The 23,430-nt window shown below is 57.7% G+C and overlaps 2 protein-coding genes across 2 annotated transcripts in view; both read left to right on the top strand.

Annotated features, from left to right (window-relative positions):
* LOC144609286 (transcription initiation factor TFIID subunit 6-like) overlaps positions 1-3,573 on the top strand; it is an 18,619-nt gene extending 15,046 nt beyond the window's left edge. The window contains exons 10-11 of the mRNA XM_078427716.1: positions 1,309-1,512; positions 2,589-3,573. Coding sequence (XP_078283842.1) covers positions 1,309-1,512; positions 2,589-2,828 — 444 coding nt within the window. The 3' untranslated portion in view covers positions 2,829-3,573. The remainder of the gene's footprint in view (positions 1-1,308; positions 1,513-2,588) is intronic.
* A 7,963-nt stretch (positions 3,574-11,536) lies between these two features.
* On the top strand, positions 11,537-22,711 carry LOC144609527 (uncharacterized). The gene is made up of 5 exons (XM_078428024.1): positions 11,537-11,617; positions 17,031-17,172; positions 18,280-18,365; positions 19,235-20,086; positions 22,241-22,711. Exons 1-5 carry the CDS (start codon positions 11,575-11,577, stop codon positions 22,324-22,326), a joined length of 1,209 nt encoding a protein of 402 aa, XP_078284150.1. The 5' UTR covers positions 11,537-11,574; the 3' UTR covers positions 22,327-22,711.
* The last annotated feature ends 719 nt before the right edge of the window (positions 22,712-23,430 follow it).

Raw genomic sequence — 23,430 nt, 5'->3', positions numbered from 1 at the left:
CTCCCCCTCTCTCTCCCCCTCTCTCTCCCCTCTCTCTCCCCCTCTCTCTCCCCCTCTCTCTCCCCCTCTCTCCCCTCCCTCTCTCTCCCCTCCCTCTCTCTCCCCTCCCTCTCTCTCCCCTCCCTCTCTCTCCCCCCCCTCTCTCTCCCCCCCCTCTCTCTCCCCCCCCTCTCTCTCCCCCCCCTCTCTCTCCCCCCCCTCTCTCCCACCTCTCTCTCCCCTCTCTCTCCCCCCCTCTCTCTCCCCCCCTCTCTCTACCCCCCTCTCTCTCCCCCTCTCTCTCCCCCTCTCTCTCCCCCTCTCTCTCCCCCTCTCTCTCCCCCTCTCTCTCCCCCTCTCTCTCCCCCTCTCTCTCCCCCCCCTCTCTCCCCCCTCTCTCCCACCTCTCTCTCCCCCCCTCTCTCTCCCCCCCTCTCTCTCCCCCCTCTCTCTCCCCCCTCTCCTACCCCTCTCTCTCCCCCACTCTCTCTCTCCCCCCACTCTCCTCTCTCTCTCCCCCTCTCTCTCCTCCCCCCTCTCTCTCCCCCCACTCTCTCTCTCCCCCCTCTTCTCCCCCCCTCTTCCTCAGCCCCTCCCTCTCTCCCCCCCCCCCCCCCCCCCCTCTCCATCCTTTCGACGGAGTGGTCCACCTTGCTCCTCTAGTATCTTTGGTTATAACTAGTGGTAGCAGTGGAACAGTTTACGCTGCCTCCTCTAGAGGGCACCGACGCCGCTCAAAGACAGTCACAGAGAGCCGGCCGGGGTGACTCAGAGGGTCGGGCAGCATCTCTGGAGAGAAGGAATGGGGGGCGTGTCGGGGGTCGAGACCCTGCTGGGGTCTGGACACGCGGCTGCCTGACCCGCTCAGCTGCTCCGGCTTTTTGAATCGACCATTTTGTCCGATCAAGGAGAGTCCGAGGGCCACCAATGAGGTGGATGGTAGTTGTGGTGGGATGGTTCAGTTGCCTGATAACAGCACACACTAATGGAAATGTGTGTGTGTGTGTGTGTTTGTTTGTGCGTATATCCGTGTGCTTGTGTGTGTGTGTGAACGTGTGCGTTTGTGCATGTGTGTGCGTGCATGCCTGTGCGTGCGTGCCTGTGCACGTGTGTGCATGCCTGTTTGTGCCTGTGCATGTGTGTGTGTGTGTGTGCATGCCTGTTTGTGCCTGTGCACGTGTGTGTCTGTGTGTGCATGCCTGTGTGTTTGCGTGTGTGCGTGCGAATGTGTGTACGTGCCTTTGTGTGTGTGCCCGTGTGTGTGCCCGTGTGTGTGTGTGCTCATGTGTGTGTGTGTGCGTGTGCCCGTGTGTGTGTTTGTGCCCACAGCCGCGGTCGGTGCTGTCGATGCCAGCGGGAGGGCAGAGCCCACAGCCGACCGGGGGCACCAGCATCTTCAAGGTGCCCAGCTCCATCACGCTGCCCATGCAGACGCTGCTGAGCCGCCCGTCCACACCCACCCAGTCCTCACCCTCACCCTCGCCCACCAACTACATCGTCATGTCCAGCAGTGCCGGCTCCAGCTCACAGCAGGTCAGTGCCACGCCACGTTACACCGCACCACATCCACACCGCACCACGTTACACCACACCACGTTACACCACACCCGCACCGCGTTACACCACGCCACGTTACACCGCGCCACGTTACACCGCGCCACACCCACACCGCACCACGTTACACCACACCACTTTACACCACACCACGTTACACCACACCACGTTACACCACACCCGCACCGCGTTACACCACGCCACGTTACACCGCACCCACACACACACACACCACACAACACACACACCACACCACACAACACACACACCACACCACACACACACACCACCCACGCCACACCACACACACACACACACACCACACCACACACACACACACACACACACCACACACACCACACCCACCGCCACACCACACGCCACACCACACACACACACACACACCACACACACACACACACACACGCACACACCACACACACACCACACACACACCACACACACACACACACCACACACACACACACACACACACACACACACACACACACACACACACACACACACCACACCACACACGGGGAGGAGGGGGGGAAGAGAGAGGGGCCGGGAAAAAGAGGGGAGAGAGAGAGAGGGAGGGGGGGAGAGAAAGAGCAGGAGGAGGAATAAGGGGGAGAGACATGGGGAGAGGGGACAGAGAGAGTAGTCGGCAGAGGAGGGAGAGAGAGAGAGGGGGGCAGAGGGAGGGAGGAGAGCTGGGGGGGTGGAGAGGGGGGTGCAGATTATAAGGGGGTGTCAGCAGTTGTACAAACTATCTCTCCCTCCCCTTCACCCCACCCCCTCCTCTCCCCAACCCCCCACCCTCTTCCCAACCCTCCTCTCTCCCTCCCTCTCTCACCCTCCATCTCCCCCCATTCTCGCTCTCCCCCCTCTCTCTCTCTCTCCCTCCCCTACCACCTCTCCCCCTCTCTCTCTCCCTCCCCCACCACCTCTCCCCCTCTCTCTCTCCCTCCCCCACCACCTCTCCCCCTCTCTCTCTCTCTCTCTCTCTCTCCCCCCCCCCCTCCCTCTCCCCCCCCTCTCTCTCCCGGCAGGTGATCACGCTGCGGACGGCGGCGAGTGGGATGGGCAGCTCGTGCCCGGCGGTGACCACGGTGGGGGGGGCCGTGACCAGCGTTCAGCCGGTGGTCAAGCTGGTGTCCACGTCCCAGACCACCCCCAGCAGCACCGTGACTGGCAGCACCCAGAAATACATCGTGGTCTCCCTCCCCCCACCACCCCCCGACACCAAGGTGCCCGGCCTGGCACCCAGCACCCAGCACTCGCCCAAGTGAACCCCCCCCACATCGTCCTCACCTCCACCCGCAGCAACACTCGCCCGAGTGACCCCCCCCCACATCGTCCGCACCTCCCTCCCCAGCAACACTCGCCCGAGTGACCCCCCCCACATCGTCCGCACCTCCACCCCCCCCCCCAACATCGTCCGCACTTCCTCCACCCCCCGACACCAAGGTGCCCGGCCTGGCACCCAGCACCCAGCACTCGCCCAAGTGAACCCCCCCCCCACATCGTCCTCACCTCCACCACCAGCAACACTCGCCCGAGTGACCCCCCCACACACCGTCCTCACCTCCACCCCACCCCCACACCGTCCTCACCTCCACCCCACCCCCACACCGTCCTCACCTCCACCCCCCCCACATCGTCCTCACCTCCACCCCCAGCAACACTCGCCCAAGTGAACCCTCCCCTCCCCACATCGTCCGCACCTCCACCCCCAGCAACACTCGCCCTATGAACCCCCCCCCCACATCGTCCGCACCTCCACCCCAGAAACACTCGCCCGAGTGAACCCCTCCCCCCACATCGTCCGCACCTCCACCTCCCCCCAACATCGTCCGCACTTCCCTCCACCCCCGACAGCAAGGTGCCCGGCCTGGCACCCAGCACCCAGCACTCGCCCAAGTGAACCCCCCCCCCCACATCGTCCTCACCTCCACCCCCAGCAACACTCGCCCGAGTGAGCTCCCCCCCCCCCAAACTGTCCTCACCTCCACCCCCAGCAACACTCACCCAAGTGACCCCCCCCACACGGTCCTCACCTCCACCCTCAACCCCCCCCCCCCCCCACATCGTCCTCACCTCCACCCCCAGCAGCACTCGCCCAAGTGCGAGGCAACACCCCGTCCGTATCACCCCCCCAACCCCCCTCCCCCCTCCTTCTCTGGGGTCAAATTCCAGGGGGGCTTCACTGTGCCCCCCCTTTCCAGCAGGGCTACACGCCTGTACATACCGCCACGCACACGCACCTCATCCATGTTCTCTGCTCCTGTAACCATGATGTTTTTGTACAATAAAGCCCAACTCATAACCATACTTCGTTCCTTTCATGCACTGGTATCCCCCCCCCACAGCGCGGCCCTCCCTCCCCCCCCACAGCGCGGCCCTCCCTCTCCCCCCTCAACCCCCCCCCACAGCGCGGCCCTCCCTCACCCCCCCCACAGTGCAACCCTCCCTCACCCCCCCTCCCTCCCTCACCCCCCCCACAGCGCAGCCCTCCCTCCCTCACCCCCCCCACAGCACAGCCCTCCCTCACCCCCCCCTCCCTCCCTCACCCCCCCCACAGCACAGCCCTCCCTCCCTCACCCCCCCCCCACAGCGCAGCCCTCCCTCACCCCCCCCCACAGCACAGCCCTCCCTCACCCCCCTCCCTCCCTCACCCCCCCCACAGCGCAGCCCTCCCTCCCTCACCCCCCCCACAGCACAGCCCCCCCCTCCCTCCCTCCCTCACCCCCCCCACAGCGCGGCCCTCCCTCCCTCACCCCCCCTCCCTCCCTCACCCCCCCCCACAGCACAGCCCTCCCTCCCTCACCCCCCCCCACAGCACAGCCCTCCCTCACCCCCCCTCCCTCCCTCACCCCCCCCTCCCTCCCTCACCCCCCCCCACAGCGCGGCCCTCCCTCCTCACCCCCCCCGCAGCGCAGCCCTCCCTCCCTCACCCCCCCCACAGCACAGCCCTCCCTCACCCCCCCTCCCTCCCTCACCCCCCCCCACAGCACAGCCCCCCCTCCCTCCGTCCCTCACCCCCCCCACAGCGCGCCCTCCCTCCCTCACCCCCCCCACAGCACAGCCCTCCCTCCCTCACCCCCCCCCACAGCACAGCCCTCACCTCACCCCCCCCTCCCTCCCTCACCCCCCCTCCCTCCCTCACCCCCCCTCCCTCCCTCACCCCCCCTCCCTCCCTCACCCCCCCTCCCTCCCTCACCCCCCCCCCCCCCACAGCGCGGCCCTCCTCCCTCACCCCCCCCCCACAGCGCAGCCCTCCCTCCCTCACCCCCCCCACAGCACAGCCCTCCCTCACCCCCTCTCCCTCCCTCACCCCCCCTCCCTCCCTCACCCCCCCCCACAGCACAGCCCTCCTCACCCCCCCCCACAGTGCGGCCCTCCCTCCCCCCCTCCCTCCCTCACCCCTCCCCACAGTGCGGCCCTCCCTCCCTCACCTTCCCCCCCCATAGCGCGGCCCTCCCCCCTCTCCCTCCTCCCCCCCCATAGGCGCGGCCCTCCCCCTCCTCCCCTCCCCCCCCACAGTGCGGCCCTCCCCCCCCCCCCCCCCCCCCACAGCGCTGTAAAACCCTGCCAAGACTAAACAAGACGTAAGACACTCGATTTAGAAAAGCATTTCCCTCGACATGTTTCCTCGACACTTGTTTAAAGTTGGGAAACGTTCCAACATTCACTTGGACTTTCCAAGAGCCTTTCCCTTTCATAACAGCCCTTCAACAATAACAGGAACACACCGTGTCTAAAGTGGGAGTTTTTCATGATTAAATTGTCAAACTGAAAGGGCAAATGTCATGTATTCTGGTCCATGTGTTCAGAGCGCTCCACAACACGTAAACAGGCCCGACCAGCCCACACTGTGCAAGACCAGGGATACAAGACAATACACCATGGGTGCAGGAGGAGGCCATTCAGCCCTTCCAGCCTGTACGCACCACCATTCAATGTGATCATGGCTGATCATTCTCAATCAGTACCCCCGTTCCTGCCTTCTCCCATACCCCCTGACTCCGCTATCCTTAAGAGCTCTATCCAGCTCTCTCTTGAATGCATTCAGAGAATTGGCCTCCACTGCCTTCTGAGGCAGAGAATCCCACAGATTCACAACTCTCTGACTGAAAAAGTACTCCAGGTGCGGTCTCACTAGGGCCCTGTACAACTGCAGAAGGACCTCTTTGCTCCTATACTCAACTCCTCAAAGACGTACATACAAACGTTATAAAAGGACCGGACAAGCTCGATGCAGGAAAAACGTTGTCTCCCAATGTTGGGCGAGGAAGCAGGTTACTGATTTTGTGAATGATCAGTCTGAAGAAGGGTCTCGACCAGAAACGTCACCTGTTCCTTCTCTCCCGAGATGCTGCCCGACCCGCTGAGTTACTCCAGCCTTGTGGACGATCAGCCATGATCATATTGAATGGCGGTGCGTACAGGCTCGAAGGGCCGAATGACCTCCTCCTGCACCTTTTTTCTTTGTTTGTAGAGCATGAAAATAGTGCAGGAGGAGGCCATTCAGCCCTTCGTGCCAGCACCGCCATTCATTGTGATCACAGCTGATCATCCACAATCAGTAACCCGTGCCTGCCTTCTCCCCATACCCCCTGATTCCACTAGCCCCTAGAGCTCTATCTAACTCAAATTGTATGTGAAAGGGATTCGGGAATGTCCAGTGATCAGATTATAAACAAGGAGTGTTCGAAAATAACTGCAGATGCCGGTACAAATCGAAGGTATTTATTTCACAAAATGCTGGAATAACTCAGCGGGTCAGGCAGCATCTCAGGAGAGAAGGAATGGGTGACGTTTCGGGTCGAGACCCTTCTTCAGACTGATGTCAGGGGGGGGCGGGACAAAGGAAGGATATAGGTGGAGACAGGAAGATAGAGGGAGATCTGGGAAGGAGGAGGGGAAGGGAGGGACAGAGGAACTATCTAAAGTTGGAGAAGTCAATGTTCATACCGCTGGGCTGCAAGCTGCCCAAGCTAAATATAAGGTGCTGTTCCTCCAATTTCCGGCGGGCCTCACTATGGCACTGGTGGAGGCCCATGACAGAAAGGTCAGACTGGGAGTGGGAGGGGGAGTTGAAGTGCTCAGCCACCGGGAGATCAGTTTGGTTAATGCGGACTGAGCGCAGGTGTTGAGCGAAGCGATTGCCGAGCCTGCGCTTGGTTTCGCCGATGTAAATAAGTTGACATCTAGAGCAGCGGATGCAATAGATGAGGTTGGAGGAGGTGCAGGTGAACCTCTGTCTCACCTGGAAAGACTGTTTGGATGGAGTTGAGGGGGGAGGTAAAGGGACAGGTGTTACATCTCGTGCGGTTGCAGGGGAAAGTGCCCGGGGATGGGGTGGTTTGGGTAGGAAGGGACGAGTGGACCAAGGAGTTACGGAGGGAACGGTCTCTGCGGAACGCAGAGAGGGGAGGGGATGTGGCCAGTGGTGGGGAAATAAATAAATGTTGGAGGATGGTTATAAACAATAGACAATAGGTGCAGGAGGAGGCCATTCGGCCCTTCGAGCCAGCACCACCATTCAATGTGATCATGGCTGATCATTCTCAATCAGTGCCCCGTTCCTGCCTTCTCCCCATACCCCCTGACTCCGCTATCCTTAAGAGCTCTATCCAGCTCTCTCTTGAATGCATTCAGAGAATTGGCCTCCGCTGCCTTCAGAGGCAGAGAATTCCACAGATTCACAACTCTCTGACTGAAAAAGGTTTTTCCTCATCTCCGTTCTAAATGGCCGACCCCTTATTCTTAAACTGTGTGTGGCCCCTGTTCTGGACTCCCCCAACATTGGGAACATGTTTCCTGCCTCTAACGTGTCCAACCCCTTAATGATCTTATACGTTTCGATAAGATCCCCTCTCACCCTTCTAAATTCCAGTGTATACAAGCCTAGTCGCTCCAGTCTTTCAACGTACGACAGTCCCCGCCATTCCGGGGTTAACCTGGTGAACCTACGCTGCACTGCCTCGTGTTTGTGAGTGAATGAGCAGCAGATTGAAGGGGAACTCTGTAGGAAAGTCCGTGCCTGGGAACTGTAGCAGGGAATGCCCCTGTTGGCTCGAAATCGAACTGGGCAGAGGGTTGGCAGACTTGGAGTTTAGTTTAGTTTTGTAGTTACAGCCTGGAAACTACAGGCCCTTCGGCCCGACAGAGTCCTGTGAAGCTTTTTTCCCGTCACCTGCTAACTTGTACATCGGCGAGACCAAACGCAGGCTCGGCGATCGTTTCGCTCAACACCTCCGCTCAGTCCGCCTGATCTCCCGGCTGCCAAACACTTTAACCCCCCCTCCCTCCCCACTCCCGCACTGACCTTTCTGTCCTGGGCCTCCTCCACTGTCAGAGTGAGGCCCAGCGCACAAATTGGAGCTCAGCGGGTCGGGCAGCATCTCTGGAGAGAAGGAACGGGTGACGTTTCGGGTCGAGACCTGACCCGCTGAGTTACTCAGATTTTTGTGTCTACCCGTGAGGCGGGTTGCCAAGCAACCTCCGTTAGGCAGCATCGGGGCCTCCGGGCCTACACTGTCCGGAAGGCAGGCACAGATTTTAACCAGCATCTGCAGTTTTTTTCCTACCACACTGTCGGGGGCCTACAGCGTCCGGCCCTACACTGTCCGGCCTACACTGTTTGGGCCTACACTGTCCGGGCCTACACTGTCCGGGCCTACAGCGTCCGGGCCTACACTGTTTGGACCTACAGCGTCCGGGCCTACAGCGTTCGGGCCTACAGCGTTCGGGCCTACAGCGTCTGGGCCTACACCGTCTGGGCCTACAGTGTCCGGGCCTACAGCGCCCCCCCAGGCCTAATACGGGACAAGAGCGGCCCCGTACGGGACAAACCAATTGAGCCCAATATACAGGATGTCCTCGGCAAATACGGGACAGTTGGCAACCGTAGCGGTGAAGAACGGTTGTGGGGGGACAGTGAGAGGTGTCTGTGTGTGTGTGTGTGCTTCTAGACGTTTCCGTGCAGTGTGGCTTTGAGGTTTAGGCAGACAGGATGGCTGACGCAACAAGGTAGAAACTTCTAGTTGGAGCCAGCGCACCCCAGACCCACAGCAAGCCCTCTACAGAGACCCACAGCAAGCCCTCTACAGAGACCCACAGCAAGCCCATTACAGAGACCCACAGCAAGCCTCTACAGAGACCCACAGCAAGCCCTCTACACAGACCCACAGCAAGCCCTCTACAGAGACCCACAGCAAGCCCTCTACAGAGACCCACAGCAAGCCCTCTACAGAGACCCACAGCAAGCCCTCTACACAGACCCACAGCAAGCCGTCTACACAGACCACAGCAAGCCCATTACAGAGACCCACAGCAAGCCCTCTACACAGACCCACAGCAAGCCCTCTACAGAGACCCACAGCAAGCCCTCTACAGAGACCCACAGCAAGCCCATTACAGAGACCCACAGCAAGCCATTACAGAGACCCACAGCAAGCCCATTACAGAGACCCACAGCAAGCCCATTACAGAGACCCACAGCAAGCCCTCTACAGAGACCCACAGCAAGCCTCTACAGAGACCCACAGCAAGCCCTCTACAGAGACCACAGCAAGCCCATTACAGAGACCCACAGCAAGCCTCTACAGAGACCCACAGCAAGCCCATTACAGAGACCCACAGCAAGCCCATTACAGAGACCCACAGCAAGCCCTCTACAGAGACCCACAGCAAGCCCTCTACAGAGACCCACAGCAAGCCCTCTACACAGACCCACAGCAAGCCCTCTACAGAGACCCACAGCAAGCCCTCTACAGAGACCCACAGCAAGCCCATTACAGAGACCCACAGCAAGCCCTCTACAGAGACCCACAGCAAGCCCTCTACAGAGACCCACAGCAAGCCCTCTACAGAGACCCACAGCAAGCCCTCTACAGCGGTCCGCATCGTCCATCGTGGGAAGAATGGCTTCTATCCTCGTCTTCCTCGCAGCTCTCTGGATTGCAGGTAATCAGCTTCCCACATCTATCCCATGTTGGACTTTAGAGGTCGACACAGAGTGCTGGAGTAACTCAGCGGGTCAATAGACAATAGGTGCAGGAGGAGGCCATTCGGCCCTTCGAGCCTGTACGCACCGCCATTCAATGTGATCATGGCTGATCATTCTCAATCAGTACCCCGTTCCTGCCTTCTCCCCGTACCCCCTGACTCCGCTATCCCTAAGAGCTCTATCCAGCTCTCTCTTGAATGCATTCAGAGAATTGGCCTCCACTGCCTTCTGAGGCAGAGAATTCCACAGATTCACAACTCTCTGACTGAAAAAGTCTGTTCTAAATGGCCGACCCCTTATTCTTAAACTGTGTGGCCCCAGGTTCTGGACTTCCCCGACATTGGGAACATGTTTCCTGCCTCTAACGTGTCCAACCCCTTAATAATCGGCAGCAAACCGGAGCACCCGGAGAAAACCCACGCAGGTCACTGGAGAGCGTGCAAACTCCGCACACACACACACACACAGACAGACAGCACCTGTGGTCAGGATCCATCCCACGTCTCTGGCGCTGTGAGGCAGCTGCTCTACCCGCCGCGCCACTGCACAAAAACGGTCAGCACAGACATGATCGTAAGGTTCATAAGGGATAGGAGCAGAATGAGGCCATTCGGCCCATCACATCCACTCCCCCATTCAATCACGGCTGATCTATCTCTCCCTCCCAACCCCATTCTCCTGCCTTCTCCCCATAACCCCTGACACCCGCACTGATCAACAATCTATCTATCTCTGCCTTAAACACATCCACTGACTTGTGGCCTCCACAGCCGTCTGTGGCAAAGAATCCCACAGATTCACCACCCTCTGACTGAAGAAATTCCTCCTCGTCTCCTTCCTAAAGAACGTCCTTAATTCTGAGGCTGTGCCCTCTGGTCCTAGACTCTCCCACTAGTGGAAGCATCCTCTCCACACCCACTCTATCCAGGCCGCTCACTGTTCTGTACGTTTCAACGAGGTCCCCCCTCATCCTTCTAACTCCAGCGAGTACAGGCCCCAGTGCCGACAAACGCTGATCGTACGTTAACCCAACCGTTCCTGGGATCATTCTGGTAATCCGATGGGCCGCAGGGCGTCATTCCTCGCTGTGCCGGGAGGTGGGTTGTGTAGGAAACAAAACTGCAGGTGCTGGGTTAAATCGAAGGTAGACACAAAATGCTGGAGTAACTCAGCGGGTCAGGCAGCATCTCTGGACAGAAGGAATGGGTGACGTTTCGGGTCGAGACGTGACCCGCTGAGTTACTCCAGCCTCTTGTGTCTACCCGGGAGGCGGGTTGCCAAGCAACCTCCGTTAGCGGCGCCGGGGCCTCCGGGCCTACACTGTCCACACCGCACCTACACTGTCCGCACCGCACCTACACTGTCCGGAAGGCAGGCACAGATTTAACCGGCATCTGCAGTTTTTTTCCTACCACACTGTCGGGGCCTACACTGTCCGGGCCTACAGCGTCTGGGCCTACACTGTTTGGGCCTACACTGTCCGGACCTACACTGTCCGGGTCTACACTGTCCGGGCCTACACTGTCCGGGCCTACAGCGCCCCCCGGGCCTACAGCGTCCGGGCATACAGCGTCCGGGCCTACAGTGTCTGGGCCTACACTGTCCAGACCTACACTGTCTGGACCTACATTGTCCGGGCCTACACCGTCCGGGCCTACAGTGTCCGGGCCTACACTGTCCGGGCCTACAGCGCCCCCCAGGCCTAATACGGGACAAGGGCGGTCCCGTACGGGACAAACCAATTGAGCCCAATATACAGGATGTCCCAGCAAATACGGGACAGTTGGCAACCGTAGCGGTGAAGAACGGTTGTGGGGGGACAGTGAGAGGTGTGTGTGTGTGTGTGTGCTTCTAGACGTTTCCGTGCAGTGTGGCTTTGAGGTTTAGGCAGACAGGATGGCTGACGCAACACGGTAGAAACTTCTAGTTGGAGCCAGCGCACCCCAGACCCACAGCAAGCCCTCTACAGAGACCCACAGCAAGCCCTCTACAGCGGTCCGCATCGTCCATCGTGGGGAAGAATGGCTTCTATCCTCGTCTTCCTCGCAGCTCTCTGGATTGCAGGTAATCAGCTTCCCACATCTATCTCCATGTTGGACTTTAGAGGTCGACTCAGAGTGCCGGAGTAACTCAGCGGGTCAGGCAGCATCTGTGGAGAACATGGATAGGTGACGTTTCACAGAGTGCTGGAGTAACTCAGCGGGTCAATAGACAATAGGTGCAGGAGGAGGCCATTCGGCCCTTCGAGCCTGTACGCACCGCCATTCAATGTGATCATGGCTGATCAATCTCAATCAGTACCCCGTTCCTGCCTTCTCCATCCCAACCCCTGACTCCGCTATCCTTAAGAGCTCTATCCAGCTCTCTCTTGAATGCATTCAGAGAATTGGCCTCCACTGCCTTCTGAGGCAGAGAATCCCACAGATTCACAACTCTCTGACTGAAAAAGTTTTTCCTCATCTCCGTTCTAAATGGCCTACCCCTTATTCTTAAACTGTGTGTGGCCCCTTGTTCTGGACTCCCCCAACATTGGGAACATGTTTCCTGCCTCTAACGCGTCCAAGCCCTTAATAATCTTATACGTTTCGATAAGATCCCCTCTCATCCTTCTAAATTCCAGTGTATACAAACCCAGTCGCTCCAGTCTTTCAACGTACGACAGTCCCGCCATTCCGGGGATTAACCTGGTGAACCTACGCTGCACGCCCTCAATAGCAAGAATATCCTTCCCCAAATTTCAGGCAGCATCTGCGGAGAACGTGGATAGGTGACGTTTCACAGAGTGCTGGAGTAACTCAGCGGGTCAGGCAGCATCTGTGGAGAACGTGGATAGGTGACGTTTCACAGAGTGCTGGAGTAACTCAGCGGGTCAGGCAGCATCTGTGGAGGACGTGGATAGGTGAGGAAGGGTCCCGGCCTGAAACGTCATCATCTTTTTTCTCCAGAGGTTCTCCAGTGGGTAGCTTTGTGTGTAACTTTGCAGAGTTTGTACGTTCGCAAACTGTACACAAACTGTGAGTCATCAGGTACTCTGGTATTCCCCACCCCGTGCCTGCAATAATGTGAATCACCCTTCTCCCTCTCAATCTCTCACATTCACACTCTCTCTCCCCTCCCCCTCTCCTCTCTCTCCCCCTCTCCCTCACCCCCTCTCTCTCCCCCTCTCTCCCCTCTCCCACTTTCTCACCCCCTCTCTCCTCTCCCACCCTTCCTCACCCTTCCTCTCCCTCCCCCTCTCTCCTCCTCTCCCTCTCACTCTCTCCCCTCCTCTCCCACACCCCCTCCCTCTCTCCCCCTCCCTCTCTCTCCCCCTCTCCCCCTCCCACCCTCTCCCACTTTCTCTCCTCTCTCTCCCCCTATCTCCCCACCCTCCTCCTCTCTCCCCCTTCTCCTCCTCTCTCCCCCTTCTCCTCCTCTCCCGCTCTCTCCCCTCTCGCCCCTCCTCTCTCTCTCCCTCTCCCCCTCTCTCTCCTCTCTCTCTCTCCCCTCCTCTCTCACCCCCTACCTCCCCCTCCCCCTCTCTCCCTCTCCTCTCTCCCACCCTTATCTCCCCCGCCCTCTCCTCTCTCCCTCTCGCCCCTCCTCCTCTCTCTCTCCCTCTCTCTCCCCTGTCTCCCCCTCTCTCTCCTCCTCACCCCCTCTCCCCTCTCTCCCTCTCCTCCCTCTCCCCATCTCCCACTTTCTCCCCCCCTCTCCTCCTCTCCCCCTCTCTCTCCCCCTCTCTCTCCCCCCTCCCTCTCTCCCTCTCCCTCTCCCCCCCTTTCTCTCCCCTCCTCTCTCCCCCCCTCTCTCCCCCTATCTCCCCCCTCTCTCCCCTCCCTCCCCTCTCCCCCACTCTCTCTCCCTTTGACAGTGTGAGTTAGCATGGTTTGTCTCTGTGTGGGGATTTCCGTCTCGGGTCTGGCCGGCCGGCCTGATCTGATCTGTTAACAATTAAACAAAACCAAAACCGTGGAAACCCCCTCCTCCTCCCTCCCCTCCTCCCTCCCTCCCTCTGTCCTTCCTCTCTGTTTCCGATAACTCCTCTCCCCAACCCTTTACCTGAAAGCAAGCTGTACCTAAAGACAAACCTCCCACGAAGAGACCGTCTCTCTCTCTCTCTCTCTCTCTCTCTCTCCTCTCTCTTTAGTTCTCTCAGTCTCTCCACTGTGAGGGTGAACTGTGTGTATCTTCCTTTCCCCCGAGAAATCTGTGCCTGTTGACCTCCTCTCTCTCACTTCCCACCCTCTCTCTCTCCCCCACTCTCTCTCCCCACCCACCCTCTCTCTCTCTCTCTCTCTCTCTCTCTCTCTCTCTCTCTCTGTTCTTTCTCCTGCAGTAGAACTCTAAGACTCTCTCTCTCTCTCTCTCCATCTCCTCTCCATTCCCTGAGGACTCTCTCTCTCTCCCCCACCCTCTCTCTCTCTCTCTCTCTTACCTCTCTCTCTCTCTCTCTTCCCACACTCTCTCTCTCCCCACACTCTTTCTCTCCCCACACTCCCTCTCTCTCTCCCCACTCTCTCCCACACTCCCCACTCTCTCCCTCCCCCACTCTCTCCCCCTCTCTCGCCCTCTCTCTCCCCCTCTCTCTCTCTCTCTCTCTCTCTCCCTCTCTCCCCTCTCTCTCCCCCTCTCTCTCTCTCTCTCTCTCTCTCTCTCTCTCTCTCTCCCCCCCCTCTCTCCCCCCTCTCTCTCCCCCTCTCTCTCCCCTCTCTCTCCCACACTCTCTCCCTCTCTCTCTCTCTCCCCCACCCCGTGGGTGTCAAGATCTCTGCCCCCTACCCCTGTTCGGTGTGCGCTGGGCGTGGGGAGTGTAGTCTGCTCTCAAACATGGGACATCTCGTGCACATCCTGTCCACCTACGTCGTTCTCTGCTGTCTGCTGACAGGTAAGTCCCAGAGTAGGGGAATCGAGAATCAGAGGACACAGGTTTAAAGTAAGAGAGGGAGGGGGGGGGAGGGAGAGATTTAATAGGAACCTGACTGAGTTTTCTGTGCAGAGGGCAGTGTGGGAGGACGGTTCCGTTGCCTGATAACAGCCGCGAAGAAACTGTGTCTGAATCTGGAGGTGTGTGTGTACCTGCCAGCCAGTCCCACCTGCCCGCGTTTGGCCCACACCCCTCCAAACTGCTATAGGAGCAGTTGTACAGGGCCTTGGTGAGACCGCACCTGGAGTATTGCGTACAGTTTTGGTCTCCTAATCTGAGGAAAGACATTCTTGCCATAGAGGGAGTACAGAGAAGGTTCACCAGATTGATCCCTGGGATGGCAGGACTTTCATATGAAGAAAGACTGGATAGACTCGGCTTGTACTCGCTGGAATTTAGAAGATTGAGGGGGGATCTTATAGAAACTTACAAAATTCTTAAGGGGTTGGAGAGGCTAGATGTGGGAAGATTGTTCCCGATGTTGGGGAAGTCCAGAACCAGGGGTCACAGTTTAAGGATAAGGGGGAAGTCTTTTAGGACCGAGATGAGAATGGTTTTTTTCACACAGAGAGTGGTGAATCTGTGGAATTCTCTGCCACAGAAGGTAGTTGAGGCCAGTTCATTGGCTATATTTAAGAAGGAGTTAGATGTGGCCCTTGTGGCTAAAGGGATCAGGGGGTATGGAGAGAAGGCAGGTATGGGATACTGAGTTGGATGATCAGCCATGATCATATTGAATGGCGGTGCAGGCTCGAAGGGCCGAATGGCCTACTCCTGCACCTATTTTCTATGTTTCTATCATCCACAATCCACACCTCTAGATAGAGCTCTTAAGGATAGCGGAGTCAGGGGGTATGGGGAGAAGGCAGGAACGGGGTACTGATTGAGAATGATCAGCCATGATCACATTGAATGGCGGTGCAGGCTCGAAGGGCCGAATGGCCTCCTCCAGCACCTATTGTCTAATCAGTAACCCGTGCCTGCCTTCTCCCCATATCCCCTGATTCCGCTAGCCCCTAGAGCTCTATCTAACTCTCTCTTAAATTCATCCAGTGAATTGGCCTCCACTGCCCTCTGTGGCAGGGAATTCCACAGATTCGCAACTCTCTGGGTGGAAAAGTTTCTTCTCACCTCAGTTTTGTCGTGAATGTCTTTTCAATGGTGTTACAGTCTCAGCCTCAACTACCTCCTCCGGCAGCTCGGTCCATACACCCACCACCCTCTGTGTGTGAAAACCTTGCCCCTCATGCTCCTAGTTAACCGTTTCTCTCTCTCACACCTTAAACCCGTGACCTGCGTGGGTTTTCTCCGGGTGCTCCGGTTTCCTCCCACGCTCCAAATACCTGCTGGTTTGTGGGTTAATTGGCCGTAGTGTGCGTGGGATAGCGTTGGCGTGCGGGGATCGCTGGTCGGTGCGGACTCGGTGGGCAGAATCTTCGGTTCGGTTTGTTGTCACGTGTACCGAGGTACAGTGATAAGCTCTTTGGTTGCGCGCTAACCAGTCAGCGGAAAGACGACACACGATTACAATCGAGCTGTCCACAGTGTACAGATACACAATAAGGGAATAACGTTTAGTGTAAGGTAAAGCCAGCAAAGTCCGATCAAAGATAGACCTGTTAAATAGGTCAAGGGGGGAAGGGCCTGTTTCCACGCTGTATCTCTAAGACTCAATTAACGTGTGTTTTGGAAAATAAATGCAGAACATTGCAAATCTGACAAAGATAAACCTAATCAGATAAGATGCAGGAAATGGCACCATTGTAGAGAAGGTGTTATAATCTCAAAAATGCGTGTTTTAATCTCTGGCCCAGAGTAGGGGAATCGAGGACCAGAGGACACAGGTTCGAGGTGAAGGGGAAAGGATTTAATAGGAATCTGAGGGGTAACTTTTCCCACACAGTGGGTGGTGGGTGTGTGGAATGAGCTGCCGGAGGAGGTAGTTGAGGCTGGGACTATCCCAACTAGGGTTGCCAACTGTCCCGTATTAGCCGGGACATCCTGTATTTTGGATAAATTGGTTTGTCCTGTACGGGACCGCCCTTGTCACGCATTTGGCCAGGGGGGGGCGCTGTAGGCCCGGACGCTGTAGGCCCGGACGCTGTAGGCCCGGACACTGTAGGCCCGGACACTGTAGGCCCGGACACTGTAGGCCCGGACACTGTAGGCCCGGAAAGTGTAGCCTGGACAGTGTAGGCCCGGACAGTGTAGGCCCGGAGGCCCTGGCGCCGCATAACAGAGGTTGCCTAGCAACCTGCCTCCCGGCCCAGGCGGCCGCCATTGGTGGAGCGGGAGCACGTGGCCGCTGGCCGGGTGAGGTCACGTGGGGCGCGGGGCGGTGACGTCACCTTGTCCCGTATTTGGGAGTGAGGAAGTTGGCACCCCCTAGTCCCAACGTTTAAGAAACAGTTAGACAGGTACATGGACAGGACGGGTTCGGAGGGATGTGGACCAAACGTGGGCGGGAGGGACTAGTGTAGCTGGGACATTGTTGGCCGGTTTGGGCAAGTTGGGCCGAAGGGCCTGTTTCCACGCTGTATCACTCTGTGACTCTACGTGTGTGCGCGACAGTTACAGGTCACAGACACTCAGGGAGCATCGCTCTGAAGTGTTGTCAGCGATTCCTGGAGAACGAGTTTCCGGAAGGTTCCTATCGATGGATTAAAAGTTACAGACAGCTCCCGGGCGTCAGAGACTGTTGGAAGTACCTGGAGTAAGTACGACACGTCTAAGAGAGGGAAAGGGGGGTGAGGGGACACTTTTATGCTGCAAATAATGGGGTACAGTACTAATGGGGACGTGTGTGTGTGTGTAACACTGGGGTACAGTACTAGTGGGGACGTGTGTGTGTGTGTAACACTGGGGTACAGTACTAGTGGGGACAGGTGTGTGTGTAACACTGGGGTACAGTACTAGTGGGGACGTGTGTGTGTGTAACACTGGGGTACAGTACTAGTGGGATGGGTGTGTGTGTGTAACACTGGGGTACAGTAGTAGTGGGGACGTGTGTGTGTGTAACACTGGGGTACAGTTCTAGTGGGGACGTGTGTGTGTGTAACACTGGGGTACAGTACTAGTGGGGTCGTGTGTGTGTGTGTAACACTGGGGTACAGTACTAGTGGGGACATGTGTGTGTGTAACACTGGGGTACAGTACTAGTGGGACGGGTGTGTGTAACACTGGGGTACAGTAGTAGTGGGGACGTGTGTGTGTGTAACACTGGGGTACAGTTCTAGTGGGGACGTGTGTGTGTGTAACACTGGGGTACAGTACTAGTGGGGACGTGTGTGTGTGTGTAACACTGGGGTACAGTACTAGTGGGGACGTGTGTGTGTGTAACACTGGGGTACAGTACTAGTGGGGACGTGTGTGTGTGTAACACTGGGGTACAGTACTAGTGGGGACGTGTGTGTGTGTAACACTGGGGTACAGTACTAGTGGGGACGGGTGTGTGTGTAACACTGGGGTACAGTACTAGTGGGGACGTGCATGTGTAACACTGGGGTACAGTACTAGTGGGACGGGTGTGTGTGTAACACTGGGGTACAGTACTAGTGGGACGGGTGTGTGTGTGTAACACTGGGGTACAGTACTAGTGGGGACGTGCGTGTGTAACACTGGAGTACAGTACTAGTGGGACGGGTGTGTGTGTGTAACACTGGGGTACAGTACTAGTGGGGACGTGCGTGTGTAACACTGGGGTACAGTACTAGTGGGGACGTGCGTGTGTAACACTGGGGTACAGTACTAGTGGGACGGGTCTTTCTGTATAACACTGGGGAACACAGAGTAACTGTTGCTTATGTCTCATTTCCCCCAGGTTCAGTATGACCTCAGGAGAGACGTTTTGCGTGTTACAGAGTAAAGCTCAAAGGTTGAAGGAATTGGTCGATTCTCGTTCCAGAGGTGAGAGTTCTAATCGCGAGCCACTGACCAAACTTCGGCGAAACTTCACACTGCACAGGGTTAATACTTTATTCCATGAACCCGGGCCAGTGCGGAAATAACACACGCCCAGGGACCCAGGTTCCATCCCGACCGCAGGCGCCGTCTGTACGGAGTTTGCACGTTCTCCCCGTGACCCGCGTGGGTTTTCTCCGAGATCTTCGGTTTCCTCCCACACTCCAAAGACGTGCGTGCGGGTTTGTAGGTCGATTGGCTTGGTGTAAGTGTAAATTGTCCCCTGGTGTGTGTAGGATGGTGCTAGTGTACGGGGTGATCGCTGGTCGGCGCGGACTTGGTGGGCCGAGGGGCCTGTTTCCGCGCTGTATCTCTGAAGCTAAAGATTGGGGACAGTATTAACCGGAACGTCCCGTAGTTTGGGCTAAATTGGTTTGTCCCGTATAAGGCCTGGGGGGGGCGCTGTAGGCCCAGACACTGTTTAGGCCCCGACATTCTAGGTTTCCGACATTTTAGCTCCGGACCATGTAGGCCCGGAGGCCCGGGCGCCGCCTGACGGAGGTTGCCTAGCAACCCGCCTCCCGGCCCGGGCGGCCACCATTGGTGGAGCAGGAGCACGTGGCCGCTGGCTGGGTGAGGGCGCGGGGGCGGTGACGTCACCTTGTCCCGTATTTGGGAGTGAGATAGTTGGCAACCCCTGGTGCTGACGATGATGATGCCAAGAGTCTCTCGTATCTGCCCGCATGTGAGCCACATCTCTTCGTTCCCTGATCCTGCCTTTCTGCCTATTTTCTGTGGACGCCACTGTTTGGAAGTGTTCCGTCAGAACGCAAGAGCGGGAGAGATTTTGTTGACCGTGACGTTTGGTTCCACAGGTATCGCCGGAGTGCCCGGAAGACCCAGTCTGGCATCGCCCAACATCGCCCCAGCCAGGCCAGTCGTACAGGAAGCAGTGCCAACCGTGCCAGTAGAACAGGAAATGACCTCAACCATGCCAATAGGACAGGAAGTGACCTCAACCGTGCCAGTAGGACAGGAAGTGACTTCAACCGTGCCAATAGGACAGGAAGACTCCTCGACCTGGCCAGTAGGACAGGAAGTGACTTCAACCAGGCCAGTGGTACATGAAGTGACCTCAACCAGGCCAATAAGACAGGAAGTGGTGCCAACGTCTGGTCCACCCATCTCTCCCTTCCCCGGGCTGAAGGAACAAAACCACGGCCCTGGTCCGTCAACCCAACCGTTCCCCCCGTTGGCAGTAGCTGGACCCCACGGAGAGGAGGGAACACCGAGGGCTGGTCCGTCCACCGCGCCCTTCCCCGGGCTGAAGGAAGAAGCCCGCGGCGCTGGTCCGTCCGCCCGACCTTCCCCCCGCAAAGGGGGCGGTACGCCGATGAGCATTCCGTCCACTGCTGGCTCCCCCGGGCGGAAGGGGCACGGAGAGAGCGTTGGTCCGTCGGCCCGGCCCTCCCCCCGGTTGAGAGTGAGGGGGTACCAGGACGGAGAGACGTCGGCGGGGCCCGGCGCCCGGGGAGCACCCGTGGAGCTCACGTCAGAGGGAGAGGCATCGGGGAACCCCAACTCGCCCCATGGGCACCGAGGACCGGGGGAGGAACACGGGGAGAGGAATCACCTCTACCTGCTCCTGGCCTTTGTGGTCACCGTCGGTCTCGTGGTGATCATGGGCGTGGCTTACATAATCCGCCCGACAACGGCAGCCACACAGGGTAAGAGAAACCAATCTCCATACCGCACTCAAATTCACTCGCACCATACGGTCATAGGGGACAGAATGAGGCCATTCAGCCCATCAAGACTGGGTGAGGTGTCGATGGAAGGGAGGTTGGTTTGTGTGCAGGAAGGAACTGCAGGTGCTGACTTACGCCGAAGATAAGGTCATAAGTGACACGAGTAGGATTAGGCCATTCGGCCCACTCCGCCATTCAATCAATAGACAATAGACAATAGTTGCAGGAGGAGGCCATTCGGCCCTTCGAGCCAGCACCGCCATTCAATGTGATCATGGCTGATCATTCCCAATCAGTACCCCGTTCCTGCCTTCTCCCCGTACCCCCTGACTCCGCTATCCTTAAGAGCTCTATCTAGCTCTCTCTTGAATGCATTCAGAGAATTACGTCTGATCTATCTCTCCCTCCCAACCCCATTCTCCTGCCTTCTCCCCATCACCCCTGACACCCGCACTAATCAATAATCCATCTATCTCTGCCTTAAAAACATCCACTGACTTGTGGCCTCCACAGCCGTCTGTGGCAAAGAATCCCACAGATTCACCGCCCTCTGACTGAAGAAATTCCCCCTCGTCTCCTTCCTAAAGAAACGCCCTTTAATTCTGAGGCTGTGCCCTCTGGTCCTAGACTCTCCCACTATTGGAAACATCCTCTCCACACCCATTCTATCCAGGCCGCTCACTGTTCTGTACGTTTCAATGAGGTCCCCCCTCATCCTTCTAAACTCCAGCGAGTGCAGGCCCAGTGCCGATAAACGCTCATCGTACGTTAACCCACTCATTCCTGGGATCGTTCTCGTAAACCTCCTCTGGACCCTCTCCAGAGCCAGCACGTCCTTCCTCAGATACGGGGCCCAAAATTGCTCACGATAAACGTCCTTTAATCCCGATGCTGTGCGCCTCTGGTCCTGGACTCCCACTGGTGGAAAAGTCATCTCCACATCCACTCTGTCCAGGCCAGTTTCCATCCTACACTCAAATTCACTTCAACCATCTTCGACACCCACCTTGCTCCCGCTTCCTCGATCTCACCGTCTCCATCACGGGAGATGGATCATCGTCTGACGTCTACTACAAACCTACTGCCTCTAGACCACACTCCTCCCCACCCTGCCATTAGCCAACCTTCTTCCTGGTGGCAGTAGAGTTGCTGCCTCCCAGCGCCGGAGACCCGGGTTCCATCCTGACCACGGGTGCCGTCTGTACAGAGTTTGTACGTTCTCCCCGTGACCTGCGTGGGTTTTCTCCAGGAAGCTCCGGTTTCCAAAGACGTACAGGTTAGTTTGAAGGTTTGTTTAAAATAAATTGTTCCTCGTGTGTGTACAATAGTGTTAGCGTACGGGGATTGTGGACTCTTTGGGTCGAAGGGCCTGTTTCCGCGCTGTATCTCTAAACTAAACTAATTCTGCTTAGTTTAGTTTAAAGATACAGCGGGGAAACAGGCCCTTCGGCCCACCGGGTCCGCGCCGACCAGCGATCCCCGCACACTAACACTATCCTACACACACTGGGGACAATGTTTACATTTATACCAAGCCGATTTATCTACAAACCCGCACGTCTTTGGAGTGTGGGAGGAAACCGGAGATCTCGGAGAAAACCCACGCAGGTCACGGGGAGAACGTGCAAACTCCGCACAGACGGCGCCCGTAGTCGGGGCGGAACCAGGGTCTCCGGCGCTAGGCAGCAACTCTACCGCCGCGCCACCGTGACCGCCCGAACGTATTGTCTTTCCGCTAGGCCGGTTAGCGCGCAACAAAAGGCATTTCACTTAAACCTCGGTACGCGTGACCATAAATGAAACTAAACTCAACTAAACTGATCTAAACTGTAACACAACATTTAAGAAACAGTTAGACGGGTACATGGATGGGTCAGGTTTGGAGGGATATGGACCAAGCGCAGGCAGGTGGGGCTAGTGTAGATGGGGCATGTTGGCCGATGTGGGCCAAGTTCAGTCTAGTTTATTGTCACGTGTACCGAGGTGCAGTGAAAAGCTAACCAGTCAGCGGAAAGACGACACACGATTACAATCGAGCGGTCCACAGTGCAAGGCAGTGGCTCTACCGCTGCGCCACCGTTCCGTCCTGTTCTGCTCCATTGGCTAACGATGGTATTTCTCTGTTGTGCACAGATGGCCTGGTCTCCCACTCCGATGGCCCCCTTCTACTACAGGTCCGCTACTCAACGGTTCTGAGCGGGGGTGACGGTGGCGCGTGAGGGAGGGAGGGAGGAGGAGAGAGGCGGCTTGCCCCCTAGAAGCATCAACCTTCCAGCGGACCCCAGCCATTCCTTCATCTGCTCTCCAGTGGGAGACCGGAGACCCCCTGGCGCTAACGTGCGGAAGGCGCCAAGCCCGGAGTGATCAATGAGAGACCTTCAATTTCACCGGAAGCCCGTCGGAGATTGTGTCTCCAATCTGAAGGAGGCCCAGCACAAATTAGGAGGAACAGCACCTCAGATTTCGCTTGGGCAGCTTACTTCAATTAACCCTTGCCTTCCCTCTCTCACCCCCTCCCCCCCCCCACCCCCTTCCCAGTTCTCCCACCAGCCTGACTGTCCCCCCGATTCCATTGTATCTCTGTTTGCTTTGTTGCAACCTTCTCCTGGCTAACGATGATCTATTCTACATTTTTCTTGAGCTTCACCCCCTTTGATGTCTCCACCCCCCCCCCCCCCCCCCCCTTCTCACACCTTGCACTTCCTTATCTCTGTATCTCTTAGGGGTTGCCAACTATCTCACTCCCAAATACGGGACAGGGTGAGGTCACCGCCCCGCGCCCTGCGTGACCTCACCCAGCCAGCGGCCACGTGTTCCCGCTCCACCAATGGCGGCCGCCCGGGCCGGCAGGCGGATTGCTATGCAACCTCCGTTAGGCGGCGCCCGGGCCTCCGAGCCTAGACTGTCCGGGCCTACAGTGTCCGGAGCTAAAATGCCGGAAACCTAGAGTGTCAGGGCCTACAATGTCTGGGCCTATGGTGTCCGGGCCTACACTGTCCGGGCCTACCGTGTCCGGGCCTACAGCGCCCCCCAGGCCTAATACAGGACAAGGGCGATCCCGTACAGGACAAGCCAATTTAGCCCAAAACACGGGACGTCCCGGCTAATACGGGACAGTTGGCAACCCTCGTATCTCCCCTCCCCCCCATCTCCCCAGACTCTCATTGTGAAGAAGGGTCTCGACCCGAAACTTCACCTGTCCCTTCTCTCCAGAGATGCCGCCCGCCCTGCCGAGTTACTCCAGCGTTTTTGCGTCCATCTTGGTTGTGGACATCGCCTTTGCTTTCCCCTCACCCTGTGCTCAGATCAGATGCTACAATAGT

This window comes from Rhinoraja longicauda, chromosome 34 (genome assembly GCF_053455715.1).
Source record: "Rhinoraja longicauda isolate Sanriku21f chromosome 34, sRhiLon1.1, whole genome shotgun sequence".
Classification (NCBI taxonomy): Eukaryota; Metazoa; Chordata; class Chondrichthyes; order Rajiformes; family Arhynchobatidae; genus Rhinoraja; species Rhinoraja longicauda.
The sequence above is the reverse complement of the archived record's forward strand: the minus strand, read 5'-3'. Positions and strand labels throughout refer to the sequence as shown.

Bases quoted from the DNA above. Each gene is read 5' to 3' on its own strand.
- LOC144609527 (XM_078428024.1), top strand. From the start codon at position 11,575: ATGGCTTCTATCCTCGTCTTCCTCGCAGCTCTCTGGATTGCAG. The intron at 11,618-17,030 runs GTAATCAGCTTC...TGTGCGCGACAG, and splicing joins CGCAGCTCTCTGGATTGCAG to TTACAGGTCACAGACACTCA. The intron at 17,173-18,279 runs GTAAGTACGACA...CATTTCCCCCAG, and splicing joins GACTGTTGGAAGTACCTGGA to GTTCAGTATGACCTCAGGAG.